Source organism: Chiloscyllium plagiosum, unplaced genomic scaffold (assembly GCF_037043375.1).
Source record: "Chiloscyllium plagiosum isolate Xiang-an unplaced genomic scaffold, Cpla_swu_hap1 HiC_scaffold_47, whole genome shotgun sequence".
NCBI classification, from domain to species: domain Eukaryota; kingdom Metazoa; phylum Chordata; class Chondrichthyes; order Orectolobiformes; family Hemiscylliidae; genus Chiloscyllium; species Chiloscyllium plagiosum.
Window position 1 is genome coordinate 6,975,814 of NW_028270185.1, and position 12,058 is coordinate 6,987,871.

General features: G+C 46.9%; 1 protein-coding gene across 3 annotated transcripts in view; it reads right to left on the minus strand.

The window, feature by feature from the left end:
• The window catches only part of relb (RELB proto-oncogene, NF-kB subunit), a 63,690-nt gene extending 55,949 nt beyond the window's left edge, over positions 1–7,741 (minus strand). For all 3 annotated transcript variants that reach the window (XM_043680824.2, XM_043680823.2, XM_043680825.2), the window contains exon 1: positions 7,597–7,741. In XM_043680824.2, the coding sequence (XP_043536759.1) occupies positions 7,597–7,699 (103 nt within the window). In that variant the 5' untranslated portion in view covers positions 7,700–7,741. The remainder of the gene's footprint in view (positions 1–7,596) is intronic.
• Between the last annotated feature and the right edge of the window lie 4,317 nt (positions 7,742–12,058).

Genomic DNA, 12,058 nt, shown 5'->3' on the forward strand with positions numbered 1-12,058 from the left:
GCAACTTTTTGTTTATCCCTGGGATGTGGGTGCCCCAGCATTTATTGCCCATCCAGCATGGTGGCTCAGTGGTTAGCACCACTGCCTCACGGTACCAGGGACCCGGATTCAATTCCACCCTCAGGAGACTGTCTGTGTGGAGTTTGCATTTTCTCCCCATGTGTCTACGTGGGTTTCCTCCAGGTGCTCCAGTTTCCTTCCACAGTCCAAAGATATGCGGGTTAGGTGGATTGGTCATGCTAAATTTCCTGTAGTGTCTAGTGGATTAGGTGTAGGTTAGGTGGATTAGCCATGGGAAATGCAGAGTTACAGGGATGGTTGTACGGATTCTATCCTTAATTGCCCCTTAATTTGAGATGGCAAGCTGCCTTCTTCAGACTGTGCAGTGCAGACACAGCCCCGTGCTGTTTCGGGAGACAGTTCCAGGATTTTGAGCCAATTATTCTGAAGGACTAGCGAGCTATTTCCCAATCTGGATGATGTGCAGCTTGAAGGAGAACTTGTAAATGTGTTCCTGTGTATCTGCTGATTTTGTCCTTGGAGGTCGTGGGCTTGGAAAGTGTTATCAAAAGGAGCCTTGACTTCTATAGTGCAACTTGTAGACGGTACACACTGAGTGTCGTTGATGGACAGAGTGAATGTTGAAGGTGGAGCGTGGGGGTGATACTGAAGCAGGTTGCTGTGTGTCCTGGATGCTATCAAGCTTCTTGAGGTATGTCATAGTTGCATTCATCCAGGCAAATGTGGCAGTATTCACAGTCGAGAGTGTGTTGCTGGAAAAGCACAGCAGGTCAGGCAGCATCCGAGGAGCAGGAGAATTGACGTTTCAGGCCAGAGCACTTCACCAGGAATGTCAAACGTCAATTCTCCTGCTCCTCGGATGCTGCCTGACCAGCTGTGCTTTTCCAACACCACACTTATGACTCTGATCTCCAGCATCTGCGGTCCTCACTTTCTCCTGGGAGTATTCGCAACCCACTCTGGACTTCACAGTCCCAGTGATTTGCATTTCCCGTTTTACTTTCATCTGCAGGAGGTGTTGCTTTGTCGACCAAGCAATAAAGCCATTTTACACAGCAGCAGAAGAGAGATCAGTCAACAACTACTTGCATTGATGTAGCACCCTAATGTAAAAGATCCCAAGACACTTCAGAGGATCATTAGCGAAGAAAATGACATTGCATCATGGTGGGGGTGTCAGTGTAGGTTTGATTGAAGAGGCAGGAGCATCTTAAAGGAAAGAAGGTGGTAAAGAGAGAGAAAGTATATGTGTGTGTGTGTGCGGTGTGCGTGTGCGCGGTGTGTTGTGTGTGTGTGTTTATGTGTATGTGTATGCCTGTCTGTGTGAGTGTGTGTATTCGGGTGAGTGTGAGTGTGTGTATTAGGGAGGAAATTCTATAGCACAGGGCCCAGGAATGAGAGAGCCTGGATGCCAATGGTGCAGCAATTAAAACTGGAGGACACTCAAGAGAACAGAATTATAGAAGAGCAGAGATTTTGTCAGTTATGGAGCCAGAGGAGATTATACAGACAGGCAGGGAATAAAGTTAAGAATCACACAATACCAGGTTATAGTCCAACAAGTTTAATTGGAGGCACTAGCTTTCGGAGCGCCGCTCCTTCATCGGGTGGTTGTCCGAAAGCTAGTCCTTCCAATTAAACCTGTTGGACTATAACCTGGCGTTGTGTGATTTTTTAATTTTGTCCACCCCAGTCCAACACCGGCATCTCCAAATCAAGGCAGGGAATAGGCCCAATGGGGGATTTGGAATCAAGCATGGGACTTTTACAAAGCAAGGCATTGCCAGAGCAGGAGCCAGCGAAGGCTAGCAGGACATGGGGTGGCGGTGAGGAGTACAGGCCAAAACACCAAGCTCTCCTGATTAAACTCTGAGAGGGGACAGCCTGAGGGACCATGTTTCAGCCAGGAGCCAGCAACACAGGGGAAGGGCAGAGGGAGCGGGTGGATAGAAAACACTATTTAAATACAATTTGCATCTCCACTTATTGGAGTTTAGAATAAGAGGTGATCTTATTGAAACATGATTCAGGGGGATCCTGACAGGGCACATAGAGAGGGTCATTTCCTCAATGGGGGAATCTAAAATAGGAGAAGGCAGGGGCTTGGGGCAGGGGAACAGGACATGGGTTAAAGATGAAGTGACTTACACTTATAGACAAGTATGAGGAGGGACTTCTTCTCTCTGAAGGATTTTAGTCTTTCAGATTCTCTTCCCCCAGGGGCAGCGGGGGCTGTGTTCTTGAATACGTTGAAGGTTGGGTTAGTTTGAATGACAAAGGAGTTGAGGGTTACAGGAGGTGGGACTGGGTGTCAGAAGGAATGTGGAATTAAAGCTGCAACCCGCTCAGCGATGATCTCAGAATTATAGAATCCCCACAGTGTGGAAGCAGGCCATTCAGCCCATCCAGTTACACCGACTCTCCAAACACCCTCCCACCTAGACCCACCCTATCCCTGTGGCCCTGCATTTCCCCATGGCTAACCCACCTAGCCTGCATGCCCCTGGACATCACGAGGCAATTTAGCATGGTCCATCCACCCTAAACTGCACATTTTTGGATTATGGGAGGAAAGTGGAGCACTCAGAGCGGACACAGAGGGAACATGCACACTCCACAGACAGTCACCCGAGGCTGAAATCGAACCTGGGTTCCAGGTTCTGTGAGGCTGTAGTGCTAACTAACAAGTCACCATTTCGCCCCATTTTTTTCACAGGATATGGGCATTTGACAACATTTGCTACCCCTCCCTAATTGCCCTGAAAGCTATCTTAGTGGGATTTGAATCTATATCTCGAAAGCATTAACACAGGCCTTTGCATTACTCTTCTGGTAGCACTATACTACCATCTTCCTCCCCATTTTATTGAATCTCAAGGGGCTGAATAAGACCATTAAAAATAGGAGTGGAAGTAAGGCCATTCGGCCCATCGAGCCCATTCCGTCATTCAATCATGGCTGATGGGCAATTCAATGCCACTTACCTGCACCCTCCCCATATCCCTTAATTCCTTGTGAGATTAAGAATTTATCAATCTCTGCCTGGGAGACATTTAACGTCCCGGCCTCCACTGGGCTCTGTGGCAATGAATTCCACAGGCCCACCACTCTCCGGCTGAAGTAATGTCTCCTCATTTCCGTTCTAAATTGACCCCCTTTAATTCTAAGGCTGTGCCGAGTCCTAGTCTCCCCACCTAGCAGAAACAATTTCCCAGCATCCACTCTTTCTAAGCCATGAATTATCTTGTATGTTTCTATTAGATCTCCCCTTAATCTTCTAAACTCTAATTAATACAATCCCAGGATGCTCAGCAGTCCATGTGCTCTTGTTGCTTGTATCCTTATACAAAAGGGAGCAAGAGAATGGAGTGCAAAGAGATTTAGCTCAGGTTTGACCAAACACGTCAAAACAGAGTTAAAAACCACACATCAACCCGGGTTTCCTCTGGGTGCTCCGGTTTCCTCCCACAGTCCAACGTTGTGCAGGTTGGGTGAACTGGCCATGCTAAATTGCCCGTAGTGTTAGGTGCATTAGTCAGGGGTAAATGTAGGGGAATAGGTCTGGGTGGGTTGCTGTTTGGTGGGTCGGTGTGGACTTGTTGGGCTGAAGGGCCTGTTTCCACACTGTTGGGAATCTAATCTAATCAAACCAGGTCATAGTCCAACAGGTTACAGTCCAACAAGACAACCACCTGATGAAGGAGCAGCACCCCAAAAGTTAGTGCTTCCAATCAAACCTGTTGGACTGTAACCTGGAGTGCTGTGAGATTTTTAAACTTTGTACACCCCAGTCCAACACCGGCTCCTCCACATCATGACGTCATGACAGTGTTATCTTCTCCCTCCACTAGCTAATTAGTGGAGGCTTTCCCCAGTCTATAAATAACAAGCAGGAGGCGGGTCTCACCAGGCTTCTGGGCGACTGACTCACATTAGACTTTTTGAGAGACAGAATAAGTCAGTCGATTGACCGCAAAGTAATCAAGACCTCAGTAAGGCAAGGATGACAAACAAGCCTGTTCCCAAACAGTGAAACATTGCTTTGTGTATGTGTGTGTATGCATGTGTGTATGTGTATGTGTATGCATGTGTATGTGTGTATGTGTATGCATGTGTATGTGTGTGTGTCCAACAATTGAACCACCTCCAAATCTAAAACCGGAAACTTCAGAGGTAACATCTCCACCAGAGTGTAAAGCAGCCAGATGTCCTACATTAATCATTTCTTGCATTTCAATTAATGTTGCAGAATTCTCCCATCTCTTCAAGTAGACTTGCCCCTTTAAATTGGTAGCTCACATTGAATCCTTCGACCCTGACTCTCACGCCACTCCTGAAATCCGTCCTTCCCCCGAACGCTGAACGTGCCACTGAGTGTTTGTTCCATCTTTTTTTTTAATAAAAAGTGTCTTGAACAAGTCAATTTTCGACTAGCAGGCAAAACATACAGCGCCCCAACATAAAATGGCAACTTTGGTCACATCAAAGAACAAAAAGGGCAGTGTTTTAATCAGCCAGGAAGAAGCCATTTTCAGAAAACATTCAGCTTGCTGTTTCTTCGATCTGCTGTGCTCCAAGCGTGCAGAACCTCACACCATATGTTACATGTGGATCAACCTTTACAAAAACACCTATTACCGACCTGCAGCGTGACATTTACAAAACAGTAACTTCTCTCTGTTTAATCTAAACACTGATAAACAACCTGACATCAGAGTGGTGCTGGAAAAGCACAGCAGGTCAGGCAGCATCCGAGGAGCAAGAGAGTCAGTGTTTCGGGCAATAGTGATGAAGGGCTTTTGCCCGAAACATCGACTCTCCTGCTCCTCGGATGCTGCCTGACCTGCTGTGCTTTTCCAGCACCACTCTGATCTAAACTCTGGTTTCCAGCATCTGCAGTCCTCACTTCTGCCTAGGTTGTTTATCAGTGCCTACACTGGCTTGGTCTCACCCATAAGAATAATATTCCTTTGGAATATGCCTTTCAGTCCAATCATCTCAAAACCCCGTACCAGGTCGACAGCACAACATCACAGTCACAAAGCAGACTCGAGCCTACCCATGGACCCCATGGGAGATCTGATGGTACTTAAATAAAATTCTCATATTCAGCACACGTCCCGAAACCACACTGCAGACATCTCAGGCCAGGTCCTGTCTTTCTATTCCAGCTATTTTGCTACTGTTCAGAATAATAATTGCTCTTTTTAGAAAAAGAGACAGGAATTGATTTACAAATCAGTCCAACTGCCCAAGACAGTTCATTCGAATAAGCAGTTCCTATTTACCTATTCAAAGCAGGGCCTTAAATAGCACCAGGCAGAAATAGGCCAATCAGCCCCACTGGTCCGTGCTGGTGTTTAGGCTGCACACCAGCTGCCATCCAATCTCCAGCACCCCCCCTCCCCAACACCATAACCCTGACTATTTTCTGTCTCCCTCCTGGGCTTGTCGAGATTCTCCAGAAATGTGCCGCGAACGGTTAAGTCTCCACTGGGTTTAATCGCTGACCATCTTATGTTCTTAAACCTTAGGGCAGTGACCTTGCTTTGATCCCTTGTAGTGCCCCCACGCAACTGCAGCATTGCATCACAATTTTAAAACACACATCCACATTGTGCTTATTTGTGATGTTTAACTGGCTTGCTAACGGCAACATCGTTTATAAATCTTCTTACTGACACCACTCATCCCCACTGTAGCACTCCAGTCCACCTAAACCCCCACCCCTCATCTCAGAATCATCCCCCATAGAAACATATCCTTCCATCCAACTTGAGCACTCCGACCATGTTCCCAAACTGAACTAGTCCCACTTGCCTGCGTTCAGCCCATATCCCGCCAGGCCTTTCCTATTCAAGTACCTGCTCAAATATCTTTTAAATGTTGTAATTGTGTCTATATCCACCCTGGCAGTTTAAAACTTGCCACTCTCACCTTAAAAAGACGTGCCCCCTTGCTTTGAACTGCCCACCCTGGGGGGAAAGACCTTTGTTATTCACCCCTCATGATTTTATAAACCTCTAGTAGGTATCTAACCCTCAACTTTGGCTTATGCCCGAAACGTCGATTCTCCTTCTCCTTTGATGCTGCCTGACCTGCTGCGCTTTTCCAGCAACACATTTTTAAGATATGACCCTCAACCTCCAACATGCTTGTGAAGGGTCCCAACCGATCCAGATATATATATATATATATAACTCAAACCCTCCATTCCCAGCAATGGATAGATCTTTTCTGAACTCTCTCCAATATAACAACATCATTCCTATGACAGGGCGACCAGAATTGGATGCAGTGCTCCAGAACAGGCCTCACCAACATCCCGTACAACCTCCCAACTCCTATGCGCAAAGGTCTGAATAATTGAAGGCAAGCATGCTAAATGCTTTCTTAACCACCTGTGACACAAATATCAAAGAATTATGTACCTGAACCCAAGGTCTCTGTTCTACAACACTACCCAGGGCTCTACCATTCATTGTATACATAAAGGTAGAAAATGGACTGAGGGAGGGAGAGTTGGAAACAGTTAAGAGATCAAGTTGAAAGGGCCAAACACCACACTGCGCATCTGTCATTAACAACACCGGGGGAGGGCAAGGATACTCAAGATAGGCACAGGAATACAAACAGATAAAGGGGTGGGTGGCACACGTGATACAAGAACAGACGGGCCCACACGTTGTTGTCAGGATGCAGAGACACATACACACACTTGTAGGTGACAGATAGATACAAGGTTGGGGAATTATGACAAATACACAGGGGTAAGGGACAATGACAGAATCACAGAATTACATCAGAGGACATTTAACCCACCGTATCACTCCCCGACTGAACAATTCAACCAGTGCCTTCTGCCAGTAACTCTCCATATTCTTCAATCATAAATAACAATGTAATTACCCTTTCAATGCCTTTATTGACTGTGCCTCCACCACATTCTCAGACAGTGCATTCCAGCTCTTAACCACTCACTGCATGAACTTTTTTTCATTAAGTCACCCTTGTTTCTATTGTCAATAGATATCGGGATCAGCGATACAGAGACATAGGACTGGCAATACAGACAAAGGGGACACTGATGCACACAAGCATAAAGTGTCAGTAACAGAGACAAACAAGAGCAGGGGATATAGAAACAGGAACACAAATGGATGACATAGAGCAGCGTTGAAGAGACAGTGACAGGCAGACATACAGACAGTGAGAAATTGTGACAGACACACACGCTCAGAGGTGCCAGGACACAGACTGACACACAAGGTTGGAGGGACGGGCTCATGGGTGGGAAGTCAGTAATTTACAGACAGAACGGGTCAGGGAAAACAGACAAAGATCAGAATACAGAAACAGGTCGCACACAGGGAGACAGATACGGGCACACATAAGAGCGGGGGAGGGCAGACAGACTCAGGGTGTGTGTGGGGGGGGGGGGGGATCAGTGACTTACAAACGCACGGGGCTCAGGGAGAGAGACGGACAGGGCAGGGGAGATGAGAAATACAGACAGACGGAGAGGGTGATCGTAAGAAACTGGAGTAGGGAGAAAGAGTGAGAGAGGACACCCACCTGGAGGACCTGAAAGGCCCAAGGAGAGTTGCTGCTGCGATTGCTCCTCCTTGCCTCTCATCGCTGCCTCTGTCGGGGTGTGCTGCTGCTCGTTACCCCTCATTACTGCATCTAGCAGGGTCTGAGACCCCCCCGCCACTGCCGCCGCCGCCGCCGCCGCCGCCGCGCCTCTCTGTTTATTTCAGTTTCTCTTTTTTTTCGCTACTTGCCTGGAATTCCCCAGGGCGGAGCTCGCGCTCTGATTGGACGGAGGCGCCCGCGCGCCGGGGGGAAACCCCTACTCGCGAGGCCAGTGACGTAACACAGCGCCCCACACCCCGCCCCCCCCAAGCCCTCAGGAGCCGGGCGCCTGGGAAATCCAGGACTGGATCGCAAGCCCCGCCCCCTCCGGACTCGGACCGGCGCGCAAACCAAAACCCGGTCCGGAATTTCAGAAGTTGGACGAATGGATCCGTCCCAGTCAAAGCCGACAAGGCTTAGAGACAAAAATAAAACTGCAGATGCTGGAATCCAAAGTAGACAAGCAGGGGGCTGGAAGAACACAGCAAGCCAGGCAGCACCAGGAGGTGGAGAACCCTCCTAACAAAGGGTTTTGCCCAGAACGTTAACTGCTCCACCTCCTGATGCTGCCTGGCTTGCTGTGTTCTTCCAGCCTCCTGCTTGTCTGGAGTCTACAAGGCAGCAGTGGGGACCAAGGGTCAGCCAAACTGAGATGGAGAGGGAGTCCATACGGAACAGTTATAACATTTTGTCAAATGTCGATTTGGTTTCAGAACAACCAGTTCCCATTAGGGGTGCACATAGAGTCATAGAGTCTAAGCGATATACAGCACAGAAATAGACCCTTTGGTCTAACTCATCCATGCCGACCAGATATCCTAAATTAATCTACTCCCATTTGACCCATATCCCTCTTAACCCTTCCTATTCGTATACCCATCCAGATGCTTTTTAATTGTACCAGCCTCCACCACCTCCTTTGGCAGCTCATTCCATTCACACCACCTTCTGCATGAGAAAGTTGCCCCTTACATCCCTTTTATATCTTTCCCCTCTCACCTTAAACCTATGCCCTCTAGCTCTGGACTCCCTCATCCCAGGGAAAAGACCTTGGCTCTTTACCCTATCCATGTCCCTCATGATTTTATAAACCTCTATAAGGTCACCCCTCAGCCTCTGATGCTCCAGAGAAAATAGCACCAGCCTATTCAGCCTCTCCCCATAGCTCAAGCCCTCCAACATCCTTGTAAAATCTTTTCTGAACCTTAAAACATTCCAGGACAGTAAGCTTTCCCTTGTGTCAAAACAAACAAATGGTATGAGAATAAATACTTACTTGATGATTGATATGGACATGACGGGCCGATAGGTCTTTTCCCATGCTGTACAACCTCTACAATTCTTAATCACCAGAGAAACCCAGCAAGTCTGACAGCATCTGCAGAAATAGAAACACAGCAAACCTTTTGAGTCCAGCATAACTCTATATTCCCCATATATTCCCCTCTATATTCCCCACAGCTAAGAATATAGCATTGAGTAACTCATCTCCTGATTCTACAAATCTCCTTATCTACTGTCTACAATGCACCAGTCAGGAGTGTGATGGAATACTCCCCACTTGCCTGGATGGGTGCAGCTCCAACAACACTAAAGAAGCTTGACACCATCCAGGACAAAGCAGCCCATTTGACTGGCACAACATCCATAAGCATCCACTCCCTCCACCATCAACTTTCAGTAGCAGCAGTGTGTACCATCTACAAGGTGCACTGCAGACATTCGCCAAAGATCCATCAAATAATGTTGATCTTGTTACCCACACCCAGCTCCAGCCCTATACTAGGTCCCAGCTCCCAGCCCTGCCGAGTTTTCACTCTCCCCCTGACCTCTCCCTCACTGAGGATTAACGATCAGTCCTCAGCAAAGGCCTTACCTTCTCCCGCACCATTTCCCCTCCCCCCACCTTTCCCCAGTTCCAACCTTCCAGCTCAGCACAACCCTCATGACCTGTCCCATCTGTCAATCTTCCTTCCCACCTATCCACTCCACCCTCCTCTCTGACCTATCACCTTCACCCTCACCTCCATCTACCTATTGCACTCTCAGCTACCTTTTCCCCAGCCCCACACCCCCTCCCATTTATCTCTCCACACCCGAGGCTCCCAGCTTCATTCCTGATGAAGGGCTTTGGCCTGAAACGTTGACTCTCCTACTCCTCGGATGATGCCTGACCTGCAGTGCTTTTCCAGCGTCACTCTAATCTTGATTTTGATCTTGTTCATGCTGATCTTGTTTCACACACCTCCTGTGCAAAGTAACCTGGATGCCTCACTCTGTCCAAGCACTCTATGATCTGTATGTAATTACTTACTATGATCTGCCTGTACTGCTCACAAACAACGCTTTTCATTGTACTTAGGTACACATGACAATAAACCAACTCAAATCAAAGGTCCTCAGACAGCATCTTCCAAACCCATGACCATTTCTATCTCAAAGGACGAGGGCAGCAGATACATTGGAACACTATCCCCTGCAAGTTCCCCTTCAAGCCAGTCACCATCCTGACTTGGAAATATATCACCGTTCCTCCACTATCACTGGATGAAAATCCTGGAATTCTCTCCCTAATCATCGTGGAAACTATAACTTTTAAAAAGATTCAAACTTTCAGTTAATAGCAAAGGAATGACATTGTAGGTCAACCCACAGCACACGGACTGCAGTAGTTCAAGAAAGCAGCTCACTCCCACCTTCTCAAGGGGGCAATTAGGGACGGGCAATAAATGCTGGCCAGCCAGCGATGCCCACGTCCCACACATGAATTTTTAAAACGGTTCTTAAAAATATACAAATATGACTTCATTCTGAACAGTCATATTGGACTCAACATTAGTGTACAAGATGATTAGGGGGTTAGATAGGGTCGACAGTATGAACCTTTTCCCGCGTATTGAGTCGGGTATTACAAGGGGGCATAGCTTTAAATTAAGGGGGGGTAGATATAGGACTGATGTTAGGGGTAGGTTCTTCACTCAGCGAGTCGTTAGTTCATGGAATGCCCTGCCAGTAACAGTGGTGGACTCTCCCTCTTTATGGGCATTTAAGAGGGCATTGGATAGGTATATGGAGGATAGTGGGTTAGTGTAGTTTAGGTGGGCTTGGATCGGCGCAACATCGAGGGCCCAAGGGCCTGTACTGCGCTGTATTCTTCTATGTTCTATGTTCTATGTTCTATTAACTCTGTTGCTCTCTCTGCAGATGCTGCCAGGCCCACTGAGTTTCTCCAGCATTCTCTGTTTTTATTCAGATTTTCAACATCTGCAGTATTTTACTTTTATTTGAGTTTTATTTACTGTTCTGCTCAATATTTATCCCTCAATCCACATCACCGGTGGTTCATTATCACCATGTCTGATTGTGGGAACTTTGCTTCAATCATCGTAGAGACCTATAACTTTTAAAAAGATTCAAACTTTCAGTTAATAGCAAAGGAATGACAAAACAAGATTTAAAATTCAGCTGTTAAAGTTTAAACTGTGACGAAAAAACTAATCTTTTTGTCAGGGATATGTACTTTAAACTACAGAGATGAGCATGTAACTCTAACATGGATTTGCGCACAGAATTACAACCCCTAGGGCAAATAGTCCATAGGTGCACATAGATTCCAATGGGATCTGTATTCCCACATCACTGAGTAGGAACTTTGAGGAACCATTTCTGAGGACTTGCCTCAGTTTTTGAATAGTTCTGATAACTGTTTTTGACCTTGACCTGAGAAGAGTCCTGGAATGCTCTAACAGCTATCTTTTCAAAATAGACTACACCTGGTTATTCTGCAAAGCCAAGTAAATTTCGTCTCTGCTGACCACACAGACATTTCTGTCTGCCATACTTGAAATATCTTTTACATTTATACTTTCTTGCTGCAGTCATCCAGTACTTCTTTCTCCTATCCCTATTTGCCCTTTGAACTGAGTGACTCTGACATAATTTCTGAGGGCAGCTAAGAGTCAACCACATTGCAGTGGGTCTGAGGTCACATGTAGGCCAGACCGGAAAAGGTTGGCAGATTCTTACCCTAAAGAGAATTAGTGAACCAGATGAATTTTTACAATGTTGGCGGAATGGTGGCTCAGTGGTTAGAACTGCTGCCTCACAGCACCACAGACCTGGGTTTGATTCCAGCCTCAGGCAGACAGCCTGGGTGCAGTTTGCATATTCTCCCTGTGTCTGTGTGGGTTTCCTCTGGATGCTTCAGGTTTCTCCCACAGTCCAAAGATGTGCAGGTTAGGTGGATCAGTCATGGGAAATGCAGGGTTATATAGATCAGATAGGTGGGTGGGATGTTCTTTGGAGGGTTGGTGTGGACTTGATGGGTTGAATAGCCTGCCCCTACATTGTAGGGATTCTATATTTCTAAAAAGAACTGATCATGATTTCATGATCATCATCA